The 25417-nt window shown below is 54.0% G+C and overlaps 1 protein-coding gene across 1 annotated transcript in view; it reads left to right on the top strand.

Moving 5' to 3' along the window:
- Positions 1-25417, top strand: part of MICAL3 (microtubule associated monooxygenase, calponin and LIM domain containing 3) — a 235057-nt gene that overhangs the window by 172605 nt on the left and 37035 nt on the right. Inside the window, exons 20-22 of the mRNA XM_025398397.1 lie at positions 9338-9533; positions 19084-19334; positions 22854-22991. Of these exons, the coding sequence (XP_025254182.1) occupies positions 9338-9533; positions 19084-19334; positions 22854-22991 (585 nt within the window). The remainder of the gene's footprint in view (positions 1-9337; positions 9534-19083; positions 19335-22853; positions 22992-25417) is intronic.

Raw genomic sequence — 25417 nt, 5'->3', positions numbered from 1 at the left:
TCTGTCTTCTCGTTAAGAGCCTCTCCATCCCTAGACACTAATGATTCTCTTCCAGGCTAGCCTCAGTGATCCCCTGACAGGTGAAAACGGAAGTGTGGCTGTGATCGATGTTTCTCTTCCAGGCTGGCCTCAGTGGCCCTCTGACAGGTGAAAATAGAAGTGTGACTCTGATAGATGTTTCATAGGGTAGCCTTGGACACTGCTGCAGGCAACTTTCATTTCTTTCCAGAAATCCATCTGCAGCTAGCCAAGGGAGTATGTATATGTGATTTTATGTCTCTGAAAGAAAGGCATCTGAACCTATTTATGAGAGAGCCTTTTGTTGGAACGTGGGTTTGTCTCTGTGGATCCTGCGATGGAGACTGAGCCTGCCTGAGGCTGTGCGGCTGCTCACTGGAGGGTCACATCAGAGCTGGTTTTGGAGGCATTCTGGACTGCGAGGGCCAGGGGCACTCTGCTCTGGAGGACGGGAGGGTTGGAATAGAGCCCGGAGTCTCGGGAAAAGCACGTCAGCCTGGACTTGCTCGTGCTGATCCGTGTCCTCCTCTGCCCTTCCCCCGCCACGTGTCAACACTGGGCCCCTTTCTGGTGAGCAAGCTGCTTCCCAGAACCAAACTCCTCTCTACCGTGAAGTCAAGTGCTTGTGTCAGGACATCAAGCCATTCGAGGTAGTCTCTTTTCAGAACTCTGACGCCCTCTGTGCCATTGGCATCTTCACCAGAATTTCTCTCTTGAGTGCTATGAGAACTGTTGCTGTCTCAGTAGACTTGCCCTTTCCATGAGCTGGCAGCTCCCATTGGTTCTTGGGGCCCTGCATAGCACCAAGCGACCTGACAGGCATAGTGGTCATAAAGTCTCTGCGTTAAGATGAGGAAACCAAGGCCAGAATGTGCTCAACATTACAGTGAAGCGAAGCTCAGACACAGGATTAGAACTCTTCAGCCTGATCACCTACTCAAAACACTTTATGGACTATCTACCCTGATGCACTGATGGCTTCAGGAACACAAAGATGATGAGAATAATCGCTCTCCCCAGCGGAGCCTCTGGTTTTGGAGTCCATTCAGACCTGAACAGAAGGGGAGGGATGCCCTAATAAAGATGCGTGTAAAAGCCCTTCAAGGGTGCAAAGTGGAGCCAGAAGCAGGATCCGGTAACGACAGCAGAAGTAGGGGAGAAGCCATCCTTCCTGTCTTCACCTGCCCCTCAGGATTTGAGAGGTCAGCCCTGCAACTATTGACTTGACGGATTACTTGTTATTTAACTGTAGGGAACCTCCGGTTCATGAGCCACATATTTGACCAAAGAGTTAAAATATTTCAAACCCCAGTGCATAACCACTACCCTTTCTGAGATCTTACCCGGCTACATCCGGGTGGGCAGATAAGGAAGATAGACAGCTAGAGCACAGCACTCATGCAATTTAAGAGGAGACCCAGCTGAATTCCAGTGCTTTAGACATGTCCACAGCCTCCCAACACCAAGAAGCAGCCATCAGGAAGGATGGCCTGGCCAGCTGATACGAATCAATTCAAGGTTTACCTGTGAGATGGTATAACACACGAAAAATATGTTTTCAGGAGAGCTGCATGACACACCGGTGAGTTGTATGTTACTGGAGAATTGGGTGTATAGCTTAAAAGAAACCTCTTTGCCTTGACCAGATACATTGATGTGTGCCAGGATTTCCATCTGCCAAAAAGGCACCTTGGGAGATGATGTAGTAATAACAGTAAAAATACCCTAACAGTAACAAACTAACTTGGTCAGGCACAGTGGCTCACGCCTGTAATCCCTGCACTTTGGGAGGCCGAGCCGGATGAATCACCTGAGGTCAGGAGATTGAGACCATCCTGACCAACATGGTGAAACCTCGTCTCTACTAAAAATACAAAAATTATCTGGGCATGATGGCGTGCACCTGTAATCCCAGCTACTCGGGTGGCTGAGGAAAGAGAATTGCTTGAACCTGGTAGGCGGAGCTTGCAGTAAGCTGAGATTGTACCACTGCACTCCAGCCTGGATGACAGGGTGAGACTCCCTCTCAAATATATATATATATTCCATTCTGGGCCAGGCACAGTGGTTGACACCATAATCCCAACACTTTGGGAAGCCAGGGCAGGAGGATCACTTGAGGCCAGGAGTTTGAGACCAGCTTGGGCAACATAGCGCAAGACCCTGTTTCTTAAAAAAATTCAAAAATTAGGTGTGATGGCGCACACCTGTAGTCCCAGCTACTCAGGAGGCTGAGACGGGAGGACCACTTGAGCCCGTGATTTCGAAGCTGCAATGAGCCATGATTGCGCCCGGGCACTCCAGCTGGGACAATAGAGTGAGACCCTGTGTCAAAAACAAACAAATTCCTGCATGCTCGAGTGAAAGGACCGTTAGAGACTAGGGTTAGCCTTGGCTGTGGCTCAAGTGAGTCTTTGGACATGTTATTCAACATCACTGACTCAGAACCCTCAGTGTAATCACAGGGACTTGTGGGATCTTGTGACGTTCAAGGCTGCGTGTGTAACCTGCCCGTTGTCGTGCCCGACACAGGCAGTCGCTCAACAAACACTGCTGCTTCTCCCTCATCGCCCGCTTCACAGGCAAGAAACACCTCATGTCATGTGATCTTGGAGAACTCTTGTGAACACACACTCCGTGCCAGTAGGAAGCCACAGAAGTTGTTTGTTGGAGGCAGCGTGTGAGGACAGAAACCACCCTGCCATAGCAGTGGCTTAGAAACTTGCTTTCCACACACAGCTCTGGGGCTTGCCCTCCTGGAATGAGAACATAGCTGTCAACAGTACAAAAACGTGAGTCCCATCAAGCAGCCTGCCAAGGCAAGTAACTGGGGCAGCAGAGGAGAAAAGCCCAAGTTGGTGGCAGCAGGTGTCTGAGAATGAGCGCAGGAAGACCTTTTGTACACTGTAGGTCTCTTTAACAAACCCTCTGAATCTCTCCTCCCCGGGGGTGACTTCTCCTAAAAATAGGCTAGAGCCCTTCTCCTGCAGATACCAGATGACGTGGAGGAACAGTGAAGTCCCCGAGGCAGGTAGTGACCCATCCCACTACTTCAGGTTTCTTTTTTTTTTTTTTTTTTTTTTTTTTGAGACGGAGCCTCGCTCTGTCGCCCAGGCTGGAGTGCAGTGGCCGGATCTCAGCTCACTGCAAGCTCCGCCTCCCGGGTTTACGCCATTCTCCTGCCTCAGCCTCCCAAGTAGCTGGGACTACAGACGCCCGCCACCTCGCCCGGCTAGTTTTTTATATTTTTTAGTAGAGACGGGGTTTCACCGTGTTAGCCAGGATGGTCTCGATCTGACCTCGTGATCTGCCCGTCTCAGCCTCCCAAAGTGCTGGGATTACAGGCTTGAGCCATCGCGCCCGGCCACTACTTCAGGTTTCTAAGTCAGGATGGCACCCATGTTGCCAATGGGATCTCCTGCGGAACTTTAGCTCAAAGCAAGATAGGAGCGAACCAGTATCCGAGCTGATTCTTCACTGTATTTTGACCAACCCAGATCAAGGCAGCGGGGTCCTTCTCAGCTTCGTACATTCCGTAGGCCTGGCCCTAAACAGGAAAATGTCTAGGGAGACATGGTTCCGAACGTTTCAGAACAGCCGCACTTCACGTGGTTTCATCCCTGTTTCCCAGTGTGTGAGGACATGTGGGGGAATGTAGGGACTGTATTGTTTACAGCTTGAATGCGGTCAAACAGATGGAGGCATGGGTCCCCCTTACAGCCCTGTCCATGATCTGGGCTCTGTGCGAAGAGGGCATCCCGATTTCACAGGGTGATTTTGTGAGTTTCTGAGAGCAGTGGATCAGGCAGCACGAACGTGACTGTGACCAATTTTGCTGCGGACTTGGGAACTTGGACTCATGCTGCCAGCCTGGTCATCTCTTCAGGTTTCTCTTCCTTACATCTCCCCTGAGACTTTGCAGTTCAGAATGGGTTCATGGCTTGGTGCTTCCTTTAGTTCAAGAAGATTGGGGCGGGGAAGGCTTTGGGTGGACATGTGGGGAAGGCAGCTGAAATGACGTTAGCTGGGCTGGGCGTGGTGGCTCTTGCCTATAATCTCAGCTACTTGGGAGGCCGAGCTGGGAGGATTGTTTGAGACAAGGAGTTCAAGACCAACCTGGGCAACATAGTGAGACCCTGTTCCTACAAAAACACAAATAAGAGAAATAACCAAGATGAAATGATGTTAGTTGATCTTTCTTCAAAGTCACAGCAAAAATACCCAGTACTGCCTGGTAAAAGCAGCAGCAGGAGTGACAGGGACTAGCTTAAGGAGAATCTCTGAATTCCATAATGGCAGGAGCATACTTCTCAAATGGATGAGTCATTTCAAATCACAGCTCCATTCTTGCCGGAAGGTGACCACAGTGGGCCCCTTTTATCTCCCTGGGGTCATCAGCCTCTCTTAGCAGATGGGTGACACCCATACGCTATCCAAATGTGGGCCGCCCCAGGGCACAGATCTTGTCTGCTGTGTCACTGGCTGGAAGCAGGCGGTCAGGAAACATTTGTTCAATCAGTGATGGGATGAATGAACCTCTGCAGCCATCCTACTTACAGACATGGGAAACAGGACGGGAATCAGTCTCTGCACACAGCACCTTTCCCTCAGTCCTTGTCAGACTCGGATTCCATTCAAACTTCCCCAAGCTTATAAAGAAGGAAAAGAAAAAGGAATGGCAAGACAGGCCAGAAAGAGGCTGAAAAGGCCCTTGACATCCTGATTTCCGATGTGACACCCTTCTCGGTGGCCCAGAGCCCTGAAGTGCCCTCAGCAGCTGCCCTGCCGAGTACGGGGGCTTTGCCACCACGGCAGCGGGGAGGAAGAGGAGCTGCCTGCTGAGGCCCTGAGCAGACCCCGCCTGTTTATATCCTCTGCACCCGCCTATGCCTCTCCAGGAGTCAGGTGGAAGCAAATAAAGCTCCCTGCCAGCTCTTGCCCGTCAGCCAAGAGCAGGTTGTCCTGTTAGGAGAAACGTTTCTTCCAGAATGATGTATGGAGCTCGTGCAGGCAGTGACATTCCAAAACAGAACCTGAGGTGAGGCCCAGAGCCGCCTTCCTATTTAGGATGTGGCCCAGATCCTGGGAGCTGTTTCCTTGTGGTATGTGTGGGGCTGTAATTGGCCTCCCGGTGACCTGAGAGCTGCCTGCCCTGACCCAGTGAAGACTTGGCCTTGGAAATGATTGCGGGTCTCACAATCATTTGTGAAGTGATCCCGCGTTGAGCTGGAAAGTCGCTGTTGGGTTGTTGCTGCACTAAGGCATGTGAGGTAGAGGGCTGGGGGTGGGGCCCGCTAGCCGGACAGGCAGGGTGGACTTCGGCTTTGCAATCCAGCACCTTGCAAAGCGCGTCATTACATCTGCACTCCTGCTGTCTCCTGGGCTCTGCCATTAGTTGAGGAGGGAGGAGGTCACAGGGCCGTCTTCGCTGCCCAGGCCCCCACTGTTACTGCTTTCACTGTCTTGGTTTCTCATCACCGTCTGATTCATCTGACAGACAGCCCCTTCCTCAGGACAGAGAATCCGGGATGCTGATTATTTTGATTTGTTTGTGCGTGTGGTTTTGTTTCTTGTTTTTTTTTTTTAAATTTCTCATGGCACTTTGAGATGAAGGGCTGGGAATGTGGAGCATATTTTGGCAGTTGGTGAGTTTGGGGTCCTTGCCCAGTGTCCTCTAAGTGCCACCTTCCCTCTGGCCTGCCAGTGTGCCTCCATGTCCCTGTCTCGCCACAGGGTGAGCCGGAGCTCCGTGTGGACCTGCTCAGTGGCCTGGTGGGTCTGGCACAGGAGAGGCAGCTGGCCTCCCACCTCCCCTTTTCCACCGTCCCCCGCGCAGCGTTTCCGGAGGCTTTCTCCGGGGACTGGCGTGTGAAGGACCTGCACGGTTCCCAGAGCTTCTGGTTTCTTTTTTGTGGGTTGTAGCCAAGCCCCAGATTAAATCAGCGTTTCCCCTTCCAGAGCCCCGGCCCTGGGCTTGGACTGCCACGTGCCGTTGCCTGACAAGCCATCGGTCTGCGGGGTTTGCAGAATCTCCAGGGCAGTAACAGTGGGAAGACTGAGTGCCTGTCATTCCAGATGCCAGATTCTCTGCTCCAAGAAGCCTGCGTGAAGTGCTGTGTCCCTCACCTGGAAAATTACAGCGGGGAGGAGACAGTGGTGAAGATGCCCAAAGGGGAAGGCTAGGGCTGTTATCAGTCTAGGGACAGCATGGTGATCTCCTGAGTGATGCCTTTCCTCCTCAGGTTCAGATCTTGGCTCCAGGGCTCACTAGCTGTGTGAACTTCAGTTACTTCATTTGCAAATGACAGTGCCTCACAGAATGTATTTATCTTGCAGCTGGCTAACTCCATATGCCTCCGGAACACCTTTCTTGACTCTACCAGGCGTGCTCACTCACCGTCTCTGTGTTCTCCCTTGGGACCACGTGCATACTCGCTCATGGTACTTGACACATTGGACTGAAATGATTTCTACAGGACCCTCTGCTAGCCTGCAGCTCTTTTAGAGTAGAGAGTGTTTTAATCTGCTTTGTTTTCCGTGGTCCTAGTAGCATGCTTGCCAGACAGTATGAGTTACCCACGCCAAACAGACATCTCTTGGATGTTTTCCTTCCTGAGTGTTTGTTCACTCTACTGTAAAATCGCTTCCATCTGAATTGTTGCTTGTTTCCCGGAAGTGATGGTTCTTACCCTGTTTTTCTTCTCCCATCTGAAAGAAATATCCCTTTTTATTCCGTGTTTATGGAATTCCCAGAAAGCTGATTCTTGGGTAGTTGCTTGATCTCCCTTTCTCATCTGCTTTCCGTTGAGTGGCAGTTGTCAAAAATAAATGATGGAAAGAATCGAATGGCGCCGCAGTCAGGGTATCCTCAGGCCTCTCCCCTTCATGATGGGGAGGCTGTGGATTTTGATGAGAAGGAAGGATGGGAAGACTGGTATTTGGGGATGAGGAGCTGGTGCAGTTAGGGCCTTTGCTCTCCCGGGGCCTGGGAGGGCAGGTCTGGAGAAACTTGAGGCCGGATGTGTCAGAGTTGCTCTCTGCCTGTTTTCTGCATTACCTGTAGTGCACATTCCCTCACCTTCCAGATGCCCTAGCCCAGCATCATAGCATATTCTTCTGTGCCCTGAGCTCAGTGTTGGAGAATGGAGCAGTGATGTTTAGAAAAGACCCCCACCAAGGAGCCAAAGGCTCAAACAGGTGGGCACAGGTACAGGGCACCAGTGAACCCAGGTATTCGTGTTTTGCCCCTTCATCACACCGTTACCTGAATCTGTATATAAATACGCCACTGGATCTTGCTTTTCTAGTAAAGATTCTCTAGTAAATTTGAAAGATGCTATTTGCTGGAGGATGCCAGTAATTCCAACAGATGTGCCAAGACCTTATCCGGTGACTGCCGGGGTTCATTAAAAGCTCTTTCTGAGGCCGCCACAAAGACGTTCAAACACTGCACACGACAGAAGTGCAGGCCTTCAGAAAACACTTCACGCACAGCCTGTCACAAAAATTGCTAAATCACCCGCTGCTTTCCTTTAGCTGGTTTTTGCCTGATGGACCACCTGTCTCTCAACACTGGCTTGTATGATGTGGCATGCCAAAACCCAGCGTTGTCTCCTAGAGCTTAGAATGTTGTAGGAATCGGTAACCTGCCCAGCCAGGATGCCAGGCCAGTCATGACCTGCTCCCTCCGGCACCTCTGCCCCTTCTCTGCCTCCTTAAAGGTCTGGTAACACGGCCGGGCGTGGTGGCTCACACCTGTAATCCCAGCACTTTGGGAAGCCAAGGTGGGCAGATCACGAGGTCAGGAGATCGAGACCATCCTGGCTAACACGGTGAAACCCCGTCTCTACTAAAAAACAAAAAATTAGGCTGGGCACAGTGGCTCATGCCTGTAATGCCAGCACGTTGGGAGGCCGAGGCAGGCAGATCACGAGGTCAGGAGATCGAGACCATCTTGGCACCACTTCGGCTCACTGCAAGCTCCACCTCCCAGGTTCACGCCATTCTCCTGCCTCAACCTCCCGAGTACAGGACTGTAGTACAGGACTACAGGCGCCTGCCACCTTGCCTGGCTAATTTTTTGTATTTTTAGTAGAGACGGGGTCTCACCATTTTTGTCAGGATGGCCTTGATCTCCTGACCTCGTGATCCGCCCGCTTCGGCCTCCGAAAGTGCTGGGACTGCAGGCGCCCGCCACCAGGCCTAGCTCATTTTTTGTATTTTTAGTAAAGACAGGGTTTCACCCTGTTAGCTAGGATGGTTTCAGTCTCCTGACCTTGTGATCCGTCCATCTTAGCCTCCCAAAGTACTGGGATTACAGGCGTGAGCCACTGTGCCCGGCCAGAGTGATGGGATTTTAAAATCACCTGGTGTGACCCCCGCGCACACAAAGGACTCAGGCCGAGGTCGCCAATGATGCTGAAACCACAGGGTGAAAGGACGCAGCCAGGGCACCCCGTGGCTTCTGGGCATCACCCACGGAGGACTGATGGGGAAGTGTGCCTGTGCGTTGGAGAGAGGCCTGGGCGCCACCTCCGTGAGTGGTCAGGCCTGGTGTCCTTCCTCTGAGCAGCGGTGTTGCAGTAGGGGCAGCATCACCCACGTGGCCTTATGAAACAGAAAGTGCCTTATCTAACCGTGGGGAGACAGATCCGCAGTGTGAGACGTTCTGCAGGCAGCTGGCCAGGCCGCCTCAGTGGCGGGGCACGTACCTGGTGGGGACTTGGATCCCGGGGCAGGCCACAGTGGGGGATGCACCTGATAGGGGCCTGGATCCCTGGGGCAGGCCGTGGCGGGGGTATGAACCTGGTGGGGGCCTGGATCCCTGGGGCAGGCTATAGGGGCGGGGGGGCGTGAAGCTGGTGGGGGCCTGGATCCCTGGGGCAGGCTGTGGTGGGGCGTGAACCTGGTGGGGGCCTGGATCCCTGGGGCAGGCTGCACCGGGGATGCCCTTCTCAGGCAAGGCTGCTTCAGGGGCACCTGGCTCCTGGCTGCCTGCGGTCTGTCCCACACCCCTCACCACCAGTCACCCTTGCAGGGAGACTGTGTCTCCCCTCTGGGGGCTGGGGTTCAGGGTGATGAAGGAGAGAGAACGCCCTGACCTAGAGGGCAGACAGGGCTGCTTTCCTTCCTCCTATGTAGCGAAATTCCCCCTCTCACGCCAGGGTCCTCTTCTGGCCTGTGGCAACTCCGTGAATGCTCTGGCCTTCGGCCTGCCCCATGTCCTGGCAGGAGGGCCCGCAGCCTGGGTGTCAGCCCCCACCCCCACTCCCCGTCTGTGGTTGGAGCTCAGTGCGGTGCTTCTGTGCTTGTCCTGCAGGTTCAGGCGTGAACGGCCTGGAGGAGCCCAGCATCGCCAAGCGGCTGAGGGGCACGCCAGAGCGGATTGAGCTGGAGAACTACCGCCTTTCCCTGAGGCAGGCCGAGGCGCTGCAGGAGGTGCCCGAGGAGACTCAGGCCGAGCACAACTTGAGCAGCGTGCTGGACACGGGCGCCGAGGAGGACGTCGCCAGCAGGTCAGCGCGCAGGGCTGCAGGGTGCCCACCCACCACCCGGCCCTAACAGCCTCCTCACCTCTGCGTGCCTCAGTTTCCTCTCCGTGAAGGGAGGTAACGTAGTTGCCTCCTCACGGAATTGGCGTGCGGGGAGAGTGAGTCCATGCCCCGACTGTTGAGAGCAGCACTTGGCTCACGGAGGCCTTGCAGGTGGCTCTGCACAGTGGCCTCACTGGGTCCTCCTCACAGGAGCCCCATAAAGTAACCAAGACGCTGACAGTGACCACGGCTGGGGTCACAGAGGCTGGAGCCGAGATTCCAACTCAGGCTTCCCAGGTGCCAGCCCAGGAGGCCTGCTGTCTTCCCTGCTGCCCACAGTCCATTCTCCCCAGTCCCTTTTAGGTTCTTGGCCTCATCTTGCAGTCAGTGAGGACTCCTCCATCAGACTCAATTCAGAGATTCAGGAAGTATTTATTCCTTGAGGACCTGACATGTCCCCAGCTCCAAGTTTGTCATTGGAAAGGGAAGTAGCAGGCTCCGCCCCCCAGTTATTTACAGATTCAGCAGAGGGAACCGGGTGATTCAGCCGCCAGCGCACCGCCAGCGCGCTTCACGGGGCCATCTTGAGGGAGGCCAGCCCATCTCCCCAGGCATCTTTTTTTCTCCTGTAGGTAAAGAAAGGGACTGAAAATTTGTGCCCCAGGGGCCACGTGCAGCACCAGTGGATGCATGCTTAGGCAGTTCCTGAGCTATAATCACTTCCAGCTGGCTGATGCCTTTGGGGATGTGCGTGCTTTAATTCCAGGACTCCTTGTATCTGCTGCCCTTCACCCCAGGGCTCCCAGTGTCAGCGGAGAAGGCTTCAAAGTGCTCAGCCAATTACAGATGATCACAAGAGCCAAGAACCAAAAGGGGGGCCAGTGTCCTGCAGGGCTTCAGGACAGGAACTCAGGCTGCAGCCCCAAGGGGCGGAGGCCCCAAGTCGCCTTGGAGAGCGTTTGAATCACACACTAGGCACCTTGATTTAGCCACGATGAAGGGAACATATGGGGATAAGGAGAGCAGAGCAGTTTTTTTTTTTTTTTTTAAGGTCCAAGAACACTTTCCAGAAGGTGTTTGCTGGGACAAGCTGCTTTCAGCTGCACCCACCACCTCAGCCCTCGTGTCAGACACCCTCTGACTAGATGCGTTCTTGGGCTGCCTCCCAGACGGCTCCTCCATGCATGCCAGGGGCAGCCTCTGCCTTGGCGTCTGCAGTTCCAAAGCTGTCACCGATGACGCATCCTTATCTAGAATTCTGCTTCTCTATCCAGGGCACCCACAGAGGCCCCACCGTCCTCACTGTGCCCAGATGAAGGGGAGCCCATATTCTCTCTTCACTGGCCCTGCAGTGATGGTGAGAGATGCGTGTGTCAAAACGCATTTAGAAACCCTTGAGCAGAACTACTGGCTTGACCTTGGGCTGAGTGTGCTTCAGCGCCTTTTTCTCCACTGTAATTTATAAACTGTGAGAGGCAGGGGGCAGCAAGTTCATGTAATGTAGCAAGGACATTCCAGGAAGGCTAACCCCTGGCATTTAGAGCAGGCACCTGTAATCCCAGCACTTTGGGAGGCCAAGGTGGGCCCATCACTTCAGGTCAGGAGTTCAAGACCAGCCTGGCCAACATGTTGAAACCCTGTCTCTAATAAAAATACAAAAATCAGCTGGGCATGGTGGTGCACACCTGTAATCCCAGCTACTTGGGAGGCTAAGGCACCAGAATTGCTTGAACCTGGGAGGCGGAGGTTGCAGTGAGCCGAGATCACGCCTCTGCACCACTGCACTCCTGCCTGTGTGACAGAGCGAATCTCCATCTCAAAAAAAAAATTAAGATTGAAATTAAAAATTAAAATAAAGGCCAGGCACAGTGGCTCACACAAGAGAATCACTTGAACCCAGGAGGCGGAGGTTGCAGTGATCTGGGATTGCACCATTGCACTCCAGCCTGGGAGACGGTGAGACTCCACCTCAAAAAAAAAAAAAAAAAAAATTTAAATTAGCATTCGGTGCTATACAGAATGAAAAATAGTCTCTTAAAAGTGAAGAGCTGGGCGGTGGCTTACACCTGTAATCCCAGCACTTTGGGAGGCTGAGGCAGGTGGATCACTTGAGGCCAAAAGTTCAAGGCCAGCCTGGCCAACATGGTGAAACCCCGTCTTTTCTAAAAATACAAAAAATTAGCCTGGTGTGGTGGCCATCGCCTGTAATCCCAGCTACTTGGGAGGCTGAGGCAGGAGAATCACTTGAACTCGGGTGGCAGAGGTTGCAGTCAGCCAAGATTGTGCCACTGCACCCCAGCCTGGGCGACAAGAGCGAGACTCCATCTCAAAAAAAAAAAAAAAAAAAAGTGAAGAGCCCAAGCTGGTGCGGTGGCTCATGCCTGTAATCCCAGTAGTCTGGGGAGGCTGAAGCAGGCAGATCACCTGAGCCCAGGAGTTTGAGACCAGGCTGGGTAACAGGATGAAACCCCGTCTCTTCAAAAAATACAAAAATTATCCGGACCTGCCTACCTGCCTATAGTTCCAGCTGCTCAGGAGGCTGAGGCAGGAGAATCACTTGAACCTGGGAGGCGGAGGTTACAGTGAGCCAGGATCATGCCATTGCACTCCAGTCTGCCAGATAGAGCAAGACCCTGTCTCAAAAAAAAAAAAAAAAGCACCCCGGGGAAGGAGCTATACATGTTGTCTTACTTCCCTGGGTGGCCGTAGGACACAGGACGGGAAGTGTGTGGTGGTTTTCTCTGTCTTCCCTACAGCACCAAGCACAGAGTTGGGTGCCCTTCCAGCCCTCGTCCTTCCTTGCTGAAATGTTAGACTGGAAGATGAGAAATGGTATCATTTTAAGGCATTAACCATTCCAGCCAAGGAACTCTCATTTCACAAGTTTAGTGGAACTCTTAACGTTGGCCTCTGCTGCAGGGGACAGCAGCGTGATGTTTCAGAACCTGACTTTGGAGTCAAAGCCTGGATTTGAAGTCCAGCTCTGCCACCTGCTAGCTGTTGGCAATTTACTCAACCTCTCCATGCCTCAGTTTCCTCATCTGCAAAGGTGCTGCACTTGATAGGTTTTGAGGATTAAGTCATATGAAGCACGGACAAAGGCCGATGCCCGGAGTTACTGCTGCTGTTCCTCTCCTGGTGCAGCACAGGTCTCCCTCACTGGGAGGGGCAGGGCCAGGCAGTCGTCTTGTATTGGTTTCCTTAAACAGGGGGTTAATGCCCGGACGTGGGCTAGGCTCAAACTCACCCTGTCCGAGAATGTTGGTAACCAAGCTTTCCCATGCCAGAGTCACCCAGGGCTTGTGATGAAAGCACAACACGTTGGGCTGAGTTTCTGATTCAGTGCCTCTGGGGTAAAGCCCCAGAATTTTTAGTTCTAAAAAGTTCCCAGGTGCTGCTGTGGTCCGAAGACCACAATTTGAGGAACACCCCTTTAATTTTTCTAAATTTCTCTGATGATAAACATCACCTGGGATGCTTGGTTAAAAATAAAATTGCAGCCAGGCATGGTGGCTCACACCCGTAATCCCAGCACTTTGGGAGGCCGAGGCAGGAGGATTACTTGTGTCCAGGAGTTCAAGACCAGACTGGGCAACAAAGCAAGATCCAGTCTCTACAAATTAGCCAGCGTGGTGGTACGCTCCTGTGGTCCCAGCTCCTCAGGAGGCTGAAGCGAGAGGATCACTTGAGCCCAGGAGTTCACTGCCTGGGTGACAGAGTGAGACCCTGGCTCAAAAACAAAACAAAACAAAACAAAAACAAATGTAATTTCTAGGCCCTCCCTGGAGTATCTAATTCAGTGGGTTTGGGGTGGAGGCCAGGACTGTCAGTGTCTAACAGATCCCCCAGGTGAGTCTCATAATCGATTCATGGTTTAGTCACACAAGCGCCTATAAATCCTAAACCTTGTCACAGACCCTTGGCCCAGGCCTAATTTGCTTCATGCCTCTACCTTGCAGTCAAGGTGGGGCCTGTCTCCTGGAGGAGACCCTGGAAATAGCACCCTTGTTTTCACTGGAAAGGTCAGTTGGCCAAAGCCCGGGGAGAGCTGGCTTTGTGATGTTAGTGGTGTTTTTCCATGATTGCCTTCCTTTCTGGAAGAATGTGCCCCAGGCAGCAAAGGCAGCTGGTGCAGTGCCCGTGTGCTGAAGATGTTCAGCGTTTCCACATTCTTGGCTCTGGGGAGAAGTCAGGAGGGCTAGCACACACAGACGTTTTCTGATGAGACAGGCGAGGTCACAGGAAAGTAGATGGCACGCGTTGCTCTCTGTCAGAATAACACGCAAGTGAGAGAAGGCTGCTCCTTCAAGGCTGGCCGTGAATAAGTGGGGATTTCTGCCTGTTCTCTCCCTCCCGCCTCACCCACTTTTCCTGCAGAGGCAGTTCCTGAGCCATTGCCGAGCAGGATGCTAGTTTTAGCGTGGATTACATTTCCACCGGGTGAAGCTTGCCGCATGATGTCCATTTTCTCCAGCCACCTGCTCAGCATTAGAGTGTTTGCACAGTTGTCAGGGAAGGGAAACCCAGGGGTACAGCCCAGTAGGACAGAGGATTGCCGAGTCCCTCTGATTACGAGTGGGTTAATTTAAAAGTGAAAACCATGGTTCCCCGTTGCCCTTTGAAAACCACCCAGGAACTTCAAGTGGTTCCTGGCAGCAGCCTGTTCATTCGTGGTAGGGTCTGCTTGAATTCCTGGTCTGCACTTCTCAGGTTACATCCAGGCAGTCGGGAGCTTGATCGAGACCTTCTCCCTGGTCTTGTCACTCTGACAGAGGCTACTGGCTGGGAACGCTTGGGTTCTGGGAGAACCACCCAGGAAGGCACAGTGTGACACCGTGTGGGCCCTGGTGGGAATCCCAACTTCTTATGCAAATGACTCGACTTCCTTAGGCTTCAGTCTCATCATTTATAAAAGCAGAGCAGCCCCGGGGCCTACAGCATTTGTGTGATTAAATGAGCTACCCAGGGAAAGCAGCTTGTGCTGCGGGCACACGGTCAGGGCCACCCTCCGTCAATCACTGTCATCCTCGGATCTACCCCTCTTGACACGCAGAGGGCTGCAGAGCACATCAAGTAGGTCTAACCTTGTCTGTTTAGAATCAAGTGGGTGTGCCCGTTGGATTTCTTTCCCATGCTAGGTCCGCCAGTGTCTCAGTGAGAAGACAGCTGGGGGGAAATTCAGAGCAGGTGCTTTGAGTTGAGTAGCTGGGTATAAACTGAGGCAGGGAAGGATTTTGCTGGACACTGTTATAACTGGAACAGCCAGCACCTTCTGATGGAGGCTTTTCTGGGGGACAGTCGGGGTGCAACCTCTGACACCTCTGAAAGTAGCGTAAGCCTGCCCTGGCTTTCACTGCAGCCCCTGGCACATTCCTGCTGTCCTGGCCACGCTTGGCCCTGTGAGGAGGACAGTGGGGACCCGGCACCTGCCCTTGGAGAGAGTGTGGCCCTGGGGGAGGCAGACTCGAATCAAGCAATCTCACAGGGCAATACGTTGTCACCAGTGCCAAAACAGATCCTGTGAGGTGGGAAAGGTGATCCTGATGACTAGATCTTCTGACCCCGTCTCTCCTGGGAGGCTCTGTTCTGAAAAGTCACCCTCTCCCCAGAGGGAGGGTGAAGTTGGTTGTCTGTGTTGCATTTGTTTCTGGTATAGTGATCTTCTGTGCTGAAGAAGTTTCCAGGCTAAGGTCGGCCGCACTGCAGGTTCCTCCCTCATCTTGCCCTCTCCCTCCAGATTCCTCCCTTGTTTGCCCCTTCCCTCCTGGTTCCTTCCTCCTCTGCCCCTCCCTCCAGGTTCCTCCCTCCTCGGCCCCTCCCTCCAGATTCCTCCCTCCTCTGCCCCTCTCTCCAGGTTCCTCCCTCCTCTGCCCCTCCCTCCAGATTCCTCCCTGCTCTGCCCCCTCCCTCCAGGTTCCTCCCTCCTCTGTCCCCTCCCTCCAGAGACGCAGGTGCTCGGAGCTTCGAGGCACTGAATTCACACTGCGAATCTTGTGTGTGACTTGCAGGACCTGGGCAGACCCAGAGACTGCCCCAGTCCTTTGAAAATGATGGACTGAGCTGGGCGCGGTGGCTCAAGCCTGTAATCCCAGCACTTTGGGAGGCCGAGACTGGCGGATCACGAGGTCAGGAGATCGAGACCATCCTGGCTGACGTGGTGAAACCCCGTCTCTACTAAAAAATACAAAAAAACTAGCCGCGTGAGGTGGCGGGCGCCTGTAGTCCCAGCTACTCGGGAGGCTGAGGCCGGAGAATGGCGTGAACCCGGGACGCGGAGCTTACAGTGAGCCGAGATCCGGCCACTGCACTCCAGCCTGGACGACAGAGCGAGACTCTGTCTCAAAAAAAAAAAATGATGGACTGGAAAGGAGTTGGAAACCCCCGCCTGGTTCCTCTGTGTCCTTCCCGAAGAGAGGGTGGCCTGTCTGGGGGCGGCATGCAGAAGCAAGCGCCAAGGTCTCTGGGAGGCGGGCTGGGTTTGCCGCTGGTGCGGAGGTGAGCGTTGCTTTCTGCTGTCTTCTGTGCTCCCGTGGTCCTTGAGCTGTTGTGGAACCAGCTGATGCCACACTAACGGCTGTGGGCTGGCCTCGCTGGCCTCATCTTGGGACATTTCTTCAGTGCCCACATTGTGCCTGTGCAGCTGTCCTCACGACGTGGCGCAGGGTGAGGAGGCCCCTCCCCGTGAACTGCAGTGCAGCCCTGCCCTGCTGCCAACTGCTGGGCCGCCTTGCATAGGCCCCGGCTGCTCAACTGGGAAGGAGGAACCGGGGCCTGCCCTTGGCCCAGCGAAGATTTGAGATGAGCATAGATGCATCCTGAGCCTTGCTTTGTGTTCAGACAGTGTTAAATGACATGCACTAGGTTGTGTATTGTGTTCATTAATAAGAAAATAATGAAAACACCAACGTAAGGCAAAAGAATACCAGTAAAAGTAATGCCGAAAATAATCAAAATCCAGATGCCAGGTTTTCCATGGCCCAGATTCTTAGGTTCACCCACTTTAGACTTCTCCTCCCGGCCCTCCGCCCCCTGTGCTTGTGTTCTGCTACGCTTTAGCATGCTGTGCGTGCACCTTTCCTCCCCTTGAGAATAAGGAGCTTTTGTTATTTTTATATTATTTGTATCTTTATTTTTTGTAGAGATGGGGTGTACCCGTGGTTGCCCAGGATGGTCTCAAACTCCTGGGCTCAAATGATCCACCCGCCTCAGCCTTCCACAGTGCTGGGATCACAGACGGGAGCTGTCGGGCCCAGCTGAGCATAAGAGTCTTTTCTGTGTCACCTTTGTGTTCCCTGCAGTGTCTAGCAAGTGCGTTGTAAGGGGAAGATAATTGAGTAAGTTTTATTCAGGTAAATGAACAGGTGAAGCCAATTCACTACCTGAGCTCCTCGCGGCATATTCCTGTGTCCGCTGGCTGAGCCAGAGGTGCTCAGAAATGTTCGCCAAGTGAATGAATGAGCAAACTCAGAGAGCACAAATAATCAACTCACAGTCCCGCAGCCAGCCAGTAGCAGAGCTGGTGCGGCACAGTGAGAAATCGGCCAACTGGAAAGAGGGAATACAGCCCACAAGACTGCCCCACTTCTGACCCCAGTGGCGAGTTCCGGAGTCTCCCAGAATCACCCACAGGTTTGACAGTTTGCTAGAACTCGCAGAAGTCACTGAAAGCGGTTGTCCTCATGGTTATGGTTCATTACAGGGAAAGGGCACAGGTGTCAGTGAGCCAAGGGAAGAAGTACGTAGGGTGAGTCCAGGAAGGAACCAGACTCAGTTTCCGTTGTACTCACTGTGGGGCCAAGACGACCATACTCTCTCGGTATCGATGTGTGATAATACGCCAGGAGTATTGCTCACCTGAGGAATACTGAGACTCTGTGTTTGGAGTTTTTATGACATAGGCAATGATTGATTGATTGTCCATATGGTTGATCTCAGTCTCCAGGTCACTGGATACCGTGCGACCCAAAGCCTCATCCTAGTCACATTACTAGACTATGCAACATGACCTGAGGCCCCCGGCAAACAGTGACAGCCCCATCGACAGGGCATCCCAGGCATGTCTGGTTTACCTTCTTGAAGCCAAGACAAGGGCTGGGGTGCTGTCTTTGGACAAGGCGAGCTTCTTCACCTGGCAGTGGTCACCCTGGCAGTGCCCCTCAGTGCTCATCGTGGCGTATTCGCTGGTTCGCCCTCTCACACACAAGCGGGCTGTGGAAGAGCCTGCCTGGGCAGAGAGAGGACACACCCTCGCAGGAGGTCAGGGCAGATGCCCCCTCGTGCCTGATGCTTCTTGGGTTTTGTTGGGTCAGAGGTCAGGCTGTGGCTTTAACGTGAAAGCCGATTGCCCCTAGCCTCTCACTGCAGGCAAGGCCTCTCCTGAAAAAGATGCTTTGGGAATTATCAGACCACGAAACACTCAGAAACAACTCCATTTATGCAGCAATGTTGGGGGTTTTGCGCGTATTGGAGCCCCACAGGTTGCAGGGAACCCAGTGTTGTTCCTGTCCTGCCTCCCTCCACAGGGCAGGAGTGGGGTACACTGCTGCAGGAGGGTGGCCAGAGTGAGGAGCTACGGTTGGGGTAGTGTGCGTTGTGGCGTGTGCGTTCTCACGGGGGTGCAGCTTCCTATGTCAACCATGCTTGCCCGCAGCTGCGAGGCGAGTGCTTGGCAGTGCAGCAGCCGACAGGAGCGACGGCGCTGGGGTTAGAGGTTTGTCCCCACCCTTTCCCTGTCATCTCTGTCCTGTGGCTTTGCAGTGAGCAGTGCCTTTACCGTCATTTCCCTGTGTGTCCCGACGGCACATGGTGGGTTCTGAGGAGTGCTGGGAAATGGAATCTGTCGCCCCACCCTGGCACACGGACTTTGATCATCAGCTGGTTCAGTCCAGGCCTTTCTGGGCCCTGCTTCCCCCACCACGCCCACAGCTCTCCTGAGAGGCTTCTGACAGGCCTCAGTCACACAGAATTGAGTTCCTCTTAACTAGGCAGCAGGCCAGGACCACCATTCTCGATTCCCAGTGTCATGGGTTTCTATCAGAAGGAGTCCACTGCCCTGCTTGTGCCCTCAAGGCCCTGTGAAACTTAAACCAGCGATCCGGGGTTTGCTGGTTGAGGCACCCTGAGGATGGGGCTGTGCCTTGAGTTTGCGCCGCTGCAGTCAGGAACTTCCATGGCTCCCTAAGGAGCTGCTCTCCCAGTTCTGCACGCTCCCCTCAGCGGGCAGAGGTTGGGCCAGACCCACAGGCAGCCCTCGGTGGTCCCGTCCCCTCCCCATCCACCTGAGGAGAAGTGCGCGAGGTCTATGAGCAGGAGACATTCTTCCCTTTGTCCCATTAGTCGGGCTTGGGTAGGTGGCTCCTCATGCCCGGGTACCCTGTCCTGCTGATGTCGCTCTCTCTGCCCTCCCGTCTCTCTCCACCTGCTCAGCAGCCGCTGTACCTGGGACGCATTGCTTCTGACGGTGGTGCTTCCCTTTCCCCTTCTCGGTTTTTCTTCATTCCCTCACTCTGGCCGTGTGGTTATTTCCTCACAGTAGTTCCGAGTCTGAGATGGAGGAGGAGGAGGACGAGGAGGAGGAGGAGCCTCGCCTGCCCCCCTCTGACCTGGGTGGCGTTCCGTGGAAGGAGGCCGTGCGGATCCACGCGCTTCTGAAAGGGAAAAGTGAAGAGGAGCTAGAGGCCTCGAAGAGCTTTGAGCCTGGGAATGAAGAGGAGGAGGAGGAGGAAGAATATGAAGAGGAGGAGGAGGAGGACTATGACGAGGAGGAGGAAGAGTCCAGTGAAGGTCAGAACAAAATCTGTGCTCCTAACCCTGCCCTGTCTCCCAAGGTGATCTGTTTCATGCGTGAGTGTAAGAGGTTTCTGGGGCTGACATCACACGGACGTGCCTCCTGCACAGCCCAGGGGCCACCCCTCCCGACCTTAATCATGGGGGACAGAGGGAAGGGCACTGTGGCGTTGAGCAGACGGTTGGCAGTGGAAATAATGTCCCTTGTGCACATTGGTTTAGAAATTGGAAGTAGAAGGCAGAGAGCCAGTCCGAGGACTCACCCAAGTTAGGCCACTCGTTCTTGTCTCCTCCTCGTTTTCTCTTTTTGCCCTTTAGTTTCAGTTGAAAAAATTATTTTAATAAAGAAAGGGAATTTAGCTTTCTAGAGGATTCCTTGATCCTAGTCTAGGGTTTCGGAGGTGGCTATGAGCTTAGTGCCTCAGTTGATGGCATCCAGGGCAGCATTTGGGGGACAGTGTCCTGAAGGGAGACTCAGGCTCAGGGGACAGCTGCTCTGAGATTTTTCTATTCTGCCCCTATCTCTGGCTGTGTGTGGCCTCAAGTGATGAGGAGGGACGTGTTGGGCCTGTGCAGGAGAGAAGGCCATTCTTTCTCTGCTCCGGCAGCACAGAAGCCTGGGGGATGGTGAAGATGGAGCTAGGGCAGTGGAGATCTGAGTCCCCAAAAGATAGCTGTGGAATGATCAGGAAGGACATGACCTTTAACTTCTGAGCACCAGTGACTCCCTGCAGTGGTCAGAGGAGCGGTTGCGTTCTCAGTGGCCCCAGGCCCCACAGAGCTGGCACTGAGCTCGTCTCTGCTTCTCCCGGGTCCTGTGTGCTTGCTGCCCAGTCTCATCCGGGGATCTGTTTTCTCTGGCACACAGGCCTAAGCCCGTCCCGGACAAGGCTCATGTTCCTGATCCAGTCCCCCGGGGGCTGTGCAGCTCCGGGATGCTGGCCCCAGTGAGGTGGGTTGGACCAGAAGGAACTGCACCCTTGGGCGTCCGCCTGAGCGGTCGGGGTCAGGGACTTCCTCCGGCTCCCTAAGGAGCTGCTTTTCCAGTTCTCTACTCTTCCCTCCAGAGGCAGAGGCTGGGCAGGACCCACAGGCAGCCCTTAGTGGCCCGCACTCCACACCCAGTCTGCTGTAGGAGAAATGGGGTCTGTGGACCTGGGCTCTCCCTCCATGCCGCCGTGTCTGCAGAGCCAGGTGCCGGTGTGGCCTCTGCTAGCCAGCGGAGTGAGCACGCACAGCTGGTCCAGGGCACGGTGTTTTGTTTGCACTGTTCCAGACATCGTCATCTCCATGTGATGACGATCACTCGGCAGCTCTGAGCCCCGGCACAGCTTAGGGTCGAAGCGTGTTCCCTTTTCATTTCCTGTAGGAAATGAGCTTTAACTACACAAACACATACTGACAAATTCAGCTGAACTCCGAGAGTCCCGGACAGGAGCCTGTGTCGCTAGCCCAGGTGCGAGTCTGTTGGGCAGCCGACCTCGGTGCCTGTGCAGGCAGTGGCTGGACACCGCTGCTCCCTTCTCTTCCCTCCGACTTATCCCCCTGTGGGATTCCGGATGCTGTGTGGGTTTCTGGCTCCCCCTGCTGTAGAAGGGGAGTACTGCGCGAGGACACACATCTGCAAGGCCGGTGGCCATGCCAGGTACCTCCCACAGGAAGATTTGAGGGCATTGAAAGGTACCCCCTTTGCCCTGTACCCACCTTCTACCACAGCTCCCTGGCAGCCATCCAAAATGTGCCTCCAAGAGCATATCTCACAGACAAAGGCCTGGAACTGAGCTCTGCACACACCTCGCTGGGCTCCTCTCCCTGGTCCCAGCCTGCCCAGACAGCCAGGTGCAAAGTAGCATGTGAGTCAGAAGAGGTTCTGGCGGAAGTTGGAGAAGGCTCCAGAAGTGGCCTCATGGAATGCGGCCCCACCTATGCCCCATATGTTTTGCTGCAAGCTCCTCATCTCCAGCCAAGACTTGGCTGCTTCTCTGATGCAGGAAACCTCCTGTCACCAGCACAGGTGACTTTAATGTCTCTCTAAGAAAGGAAGAAATGTTGGCTTGTGCTGTCGATACGTCCCCAGGGCTGCATGTATTAGCAGGAAGCACAGCAGGACTCTGAGAGAAGAATGCCTCTCTTCTCTTTGTTGCTGAGGAGGTAGAGAGAGTCCTGTGACATCCAGGCTGTTAGGTGACTCTGCTGTGACTCAGTCCCACTCAGCACCATAAAGAAAGGCAAATTGACCTTAGAAAAAGTCCACAAATCTATAAGACCAGCAACTCCAGCAACGGGCTGATACCCCACGTACGGCAGAGCTCATAACACTGGGCGGTCTTGCTGGTCCTTTCTGCTCATTTCACATTCCCTGTTGCTTGAAGAGACTGTCATAGTGATTGAAGCCACAGCCAGATTGTCTGGTTAGACTCAGAGGAGGCATGTCACCCGTTCCCAGATGGAAGCTGGCTCCTGGCAGGAACACAAATCCTTCAGATCAGGTGGCACCTGCTCTTGCTGCCTGAACAGCCACCTTCCCTTCCCAGTTGCTGGCTGTCCCTTTATCTTAACCTAACTGCGTGGCACGGTCCGACACTAAGTACAGGGATCCCACAGGGCAGGGATCCGGAGGGGCCACTGGTGAGTTTCCATATAGCTGAGAAACCAGGCCTTGTTTCCAGAGGTGATAAGCAGGGCACCACATGGAGTTTTCAGGTAAGAGCTTTGACCTCAGAGAGGTGTTGGTCTCATTCTCGCCTGTGAACTTCCAAAGGTTTGGAAATGGACATGAAAGAGCTCTGCTTCCCTCCCAGTCATCGCCTCCCCTGACTCTACCCTCCACTAGGATCCATGTCCTTGCCTCAGACCCAGCATGCAGCATGAGGCCCGCTAAGGGAGGGGGACTGTTTCTCTCCAGCAGCAGCTCCAGCTGCAGAAGATGCCAACCAAAGTGCCCGCAAAGTCTATCTCTGTCCTGTGTGAGCTGGCCAGCTGGTGGCAGAATGACACAATCTCTTCCCACCTCTGTCGTCACCCAGCCATCAGCTGGGCGAGTGGTGCTGGGCACCTTGCTGTGTGACCAGCAGGGGCAGGGTAGTGCATTCCTGGGGTCTCACACTGTGCTAGGCACAAAGCAGGTCCTTGTGGCCCCTGGGGGCTGAGCCTGCGAAAGCAGGCTGGAATCTGCTCTGTTTCCATCTTGGCACATGGGTCGCCTGAATGCCGCTTAGAATGAAAGGAGTCTCAGAAAGGAACGTGTGATTCTCTTCACTGAATTTAATGGTACACATATGGCTGGAAATGACTGGGTCACACTGAATGAGCAGCAGGACTGTGCGTGTGTGTCTGTGTGTCCGTGTGTCTGTCTGTGTGTGTATACTTGTGCATACATGTTCTTAATTTTTACTTCTTTCTGATTCATCCTGATCCTGGCCAATGCTGTAACTTCTCTTTCTGTTTCCTTTCCCGTGCTATTTCATCACCTCCTTCCCCACCTCATTTCTCCACCCCTTGACCCTGGGACACTAGCCGGGAACCAGAGGCTCCAGCAGGTCATGCAGGCGGCGGATCCTCTGGAGATCCAGGCTGACGTGCACTGGACTCATATCCGTGAGAGAGAGGAGGAAGAGAGGATGGCGCCGGCCTCTGAGTCCTCTGCTTCCAGAGGTAAACGCTCCCAGCCGCAGGCAGCAGCGTGCCCGCAGCACCACTCCCCTGCTGCCTCTGTCGCCACAGGGGGCCTTTCTGTCAGGGCAGAGCCTCGTGTGAGGTCACACACGGGAGCCGGGCGCATCCCGCTTTGCTGCTGTCAGTTGTGACACCTGCACTTTTCATCTGAGGATATGTAAAGTTCTCTGTGGATTAAGAGGTTGTGGACTCTTTCTCCGTTGATGCGAAGTGGTAAAACGAACATGATCTTGGGTAAACCAAGAATTTCCTGTCTTTCTCTCATGTTTCTGGCCACGGCTGCTCTTTCCTCACTTTGTAAAACGTTCTGGTCCTTCCCTCACAGAGTGTGTCTGGACGTGAATGTGTGTTGGCAGGAAGGGGGCGGGAGGGGCGTGTTTGGAAGTGAAATGAAGTCTTGGGAAGAGATTTCTATCCAGGAGGCCTCTAGAGTAGCATCATCACCAGCCCCAGGCTTTAGGTGGGACGATCTGTGTCACACAGTAGGATGAAGATGCACCTTATTCTGGTTTCTTTTAATAAAGAAATAGCAATAAGAAGAACCGTGGAGACTGTTGAGGGACATGGTGGCCGCTGTGCCATCCTTCCCAGCGTGCCGTCTTCCAAATACCCACCCTCGGTGTTACCTCTGCTGTCACTCCTGTGTGTTCACATTTTCATTCAGCACCGGTCACGGGCCACACACCCTGCCAGGCTCTGAGCATACAAAAGGGGCGTTTCCTGCCATCATGAAACAGCATTTAATAAGACGTTTGTTCCTCCCTGGCCCCAAATCTTCACCTCTAGGCAAGACCAGCCTCCATTTCCAGCTTGTGATGGCGCTGTGAACACCTGCAGCACTGGGCTGGCCTGTGAGCTCGGGAGCGCTCTGCAGCCCTAGGCCAGCGGCGGCCCTACCTTGGGTTTTCCCTCTTCTCTTCGCATCCCGATTCTCCATCACACAGGCTAACAACAGGGCTCGCACCCCTTGTTGGTGCCGGACAGGCCTCTGTCCTGAACGCCGTCTCAGTTTCTCTTCGGTTTGGGATTTTAAGGATGACCTCGGCTCTCCTCGTGGGGAACGCATATTGCTGTGTAACTTTGTATTTGTCGTCTGTTTTAAATTCAGTGCCCGACCTTCCCTCCATACGCCGCGCGGCGGTGCAGGCCTGGCTGGAGACGGTCTCCGGAGGTAGTCTGGTGATGTTCACTCTCTCCCCACTCACCGTAACCTCTCTCTAGGCGGCTCTGCTGGTACCTTAACACTAGATTCCTGGGCCTGTTGCAAGTGCATGCCAGGGCGGCGGAGGCGGGTGGGGGCACCTGCATGTCTTGCCAGACAGCCCGCCCTTGCATGGATCAGACGCACACCCCCTCCTTCAGGGCAGCTCAGAGGGAAACAGGAGGGCAGGCAGGACAGACACAGGCAGGTTTGTATTGATAGAGTCGGGTAAAAAGGCCAGAGCCAAAGGAACGTTTTTGGCACTGAGATGTTTAAAGTGTGTTGAGGATGAGGTGGGTCCTGATTGAGTGTGAAAGGGGAGGAATCAGAAGATACTCCACATCCTACCAAGGTATCAGAGAAGGAGGCAGTCAAAACCAGGGGTTTATGGGAGGATGACGGTGGAGAGGGATGGGCAGAGGATGGGTGGATGCTATTCAGCTGACAGGCTGGGTGTGACCAGGGGTGACACCAGCCAAATCCAGCCTGAGCTGCAGGCGTCTCATCGAGTGCAGGAGATCGTTGAGCAGCCTGAGTTGTCCTTCCTAAACGTTTCTGGAACTGTGTGTTTCTCACCAAGGGACTACCAGCATTTGGGGCAGGACAGCTCTTTCCCTCACAGAAGGTTTAACATTCTGGCCTCCACCCTTGCAATGTCCGTGCAGCCTCCACCACCCATGAAGACACCAAAAATCTCTCCACGAGTTGTGAGACACTGCCGGAGGAAGGGCAGCGGTGCCCCCAGCAGCACCACTGTCCTAGCGGTCACTTCTGGGATGCACACATGGGAGCTCATGGGGCTTCACTGGCCTGTCCCTGTGTCCTCCCGGCAGTGGGAGAAACAGGCACACAGCCACAGGGGAGGGCCACTGCTCTTTGTACAGAGACGGCCAGCTCCCCTTCTAGACAGTGTGGGTCCCTAGGGCGTGGGGCAAGAGCCCCCCAGCTGGCAGCTGAGGGAAACCAAGAGCTGAGCGGGTCAGTGGCTCCTGGCTTTCATAGCGCGTGGCTCATCAACCTGCGTGGCAGCTTCTAGCACCCTGCACTCCGTCTTAACCTGAATTTCACCCCCAGATCCACCCCTCAAGCTGTGTCTCTTTCAACACCGCTGCTGCTGCGTTGATATTTCTCACCTGTTTTTTGTCTCTGTGACGATTGTTCCTTTCAAGGTCCTGCCGAGGAGTGTAGACCTCTCACCCACCTG

Source organism: Theropithecus gelada, chromosome 10 (assembly GCF_003255815.1).
Source record: "Theropithecus gelada isolate Dixy chromosome 10, Tgel_1.0, whole genome shotgun sequence".
Taxonomy (NCBI): domain Eukaryota; kingdom Metazoa; phylum Chordata; class Mammalia; order Primates; family Cercopithecidae; genus Theropithecus; species Theropithecus gelada.
The sequence above is the reverse complement of the archived record's forward strand: the minus strand, read 5'-3'. Positions and strand labels throughout refer to the sequence as shown.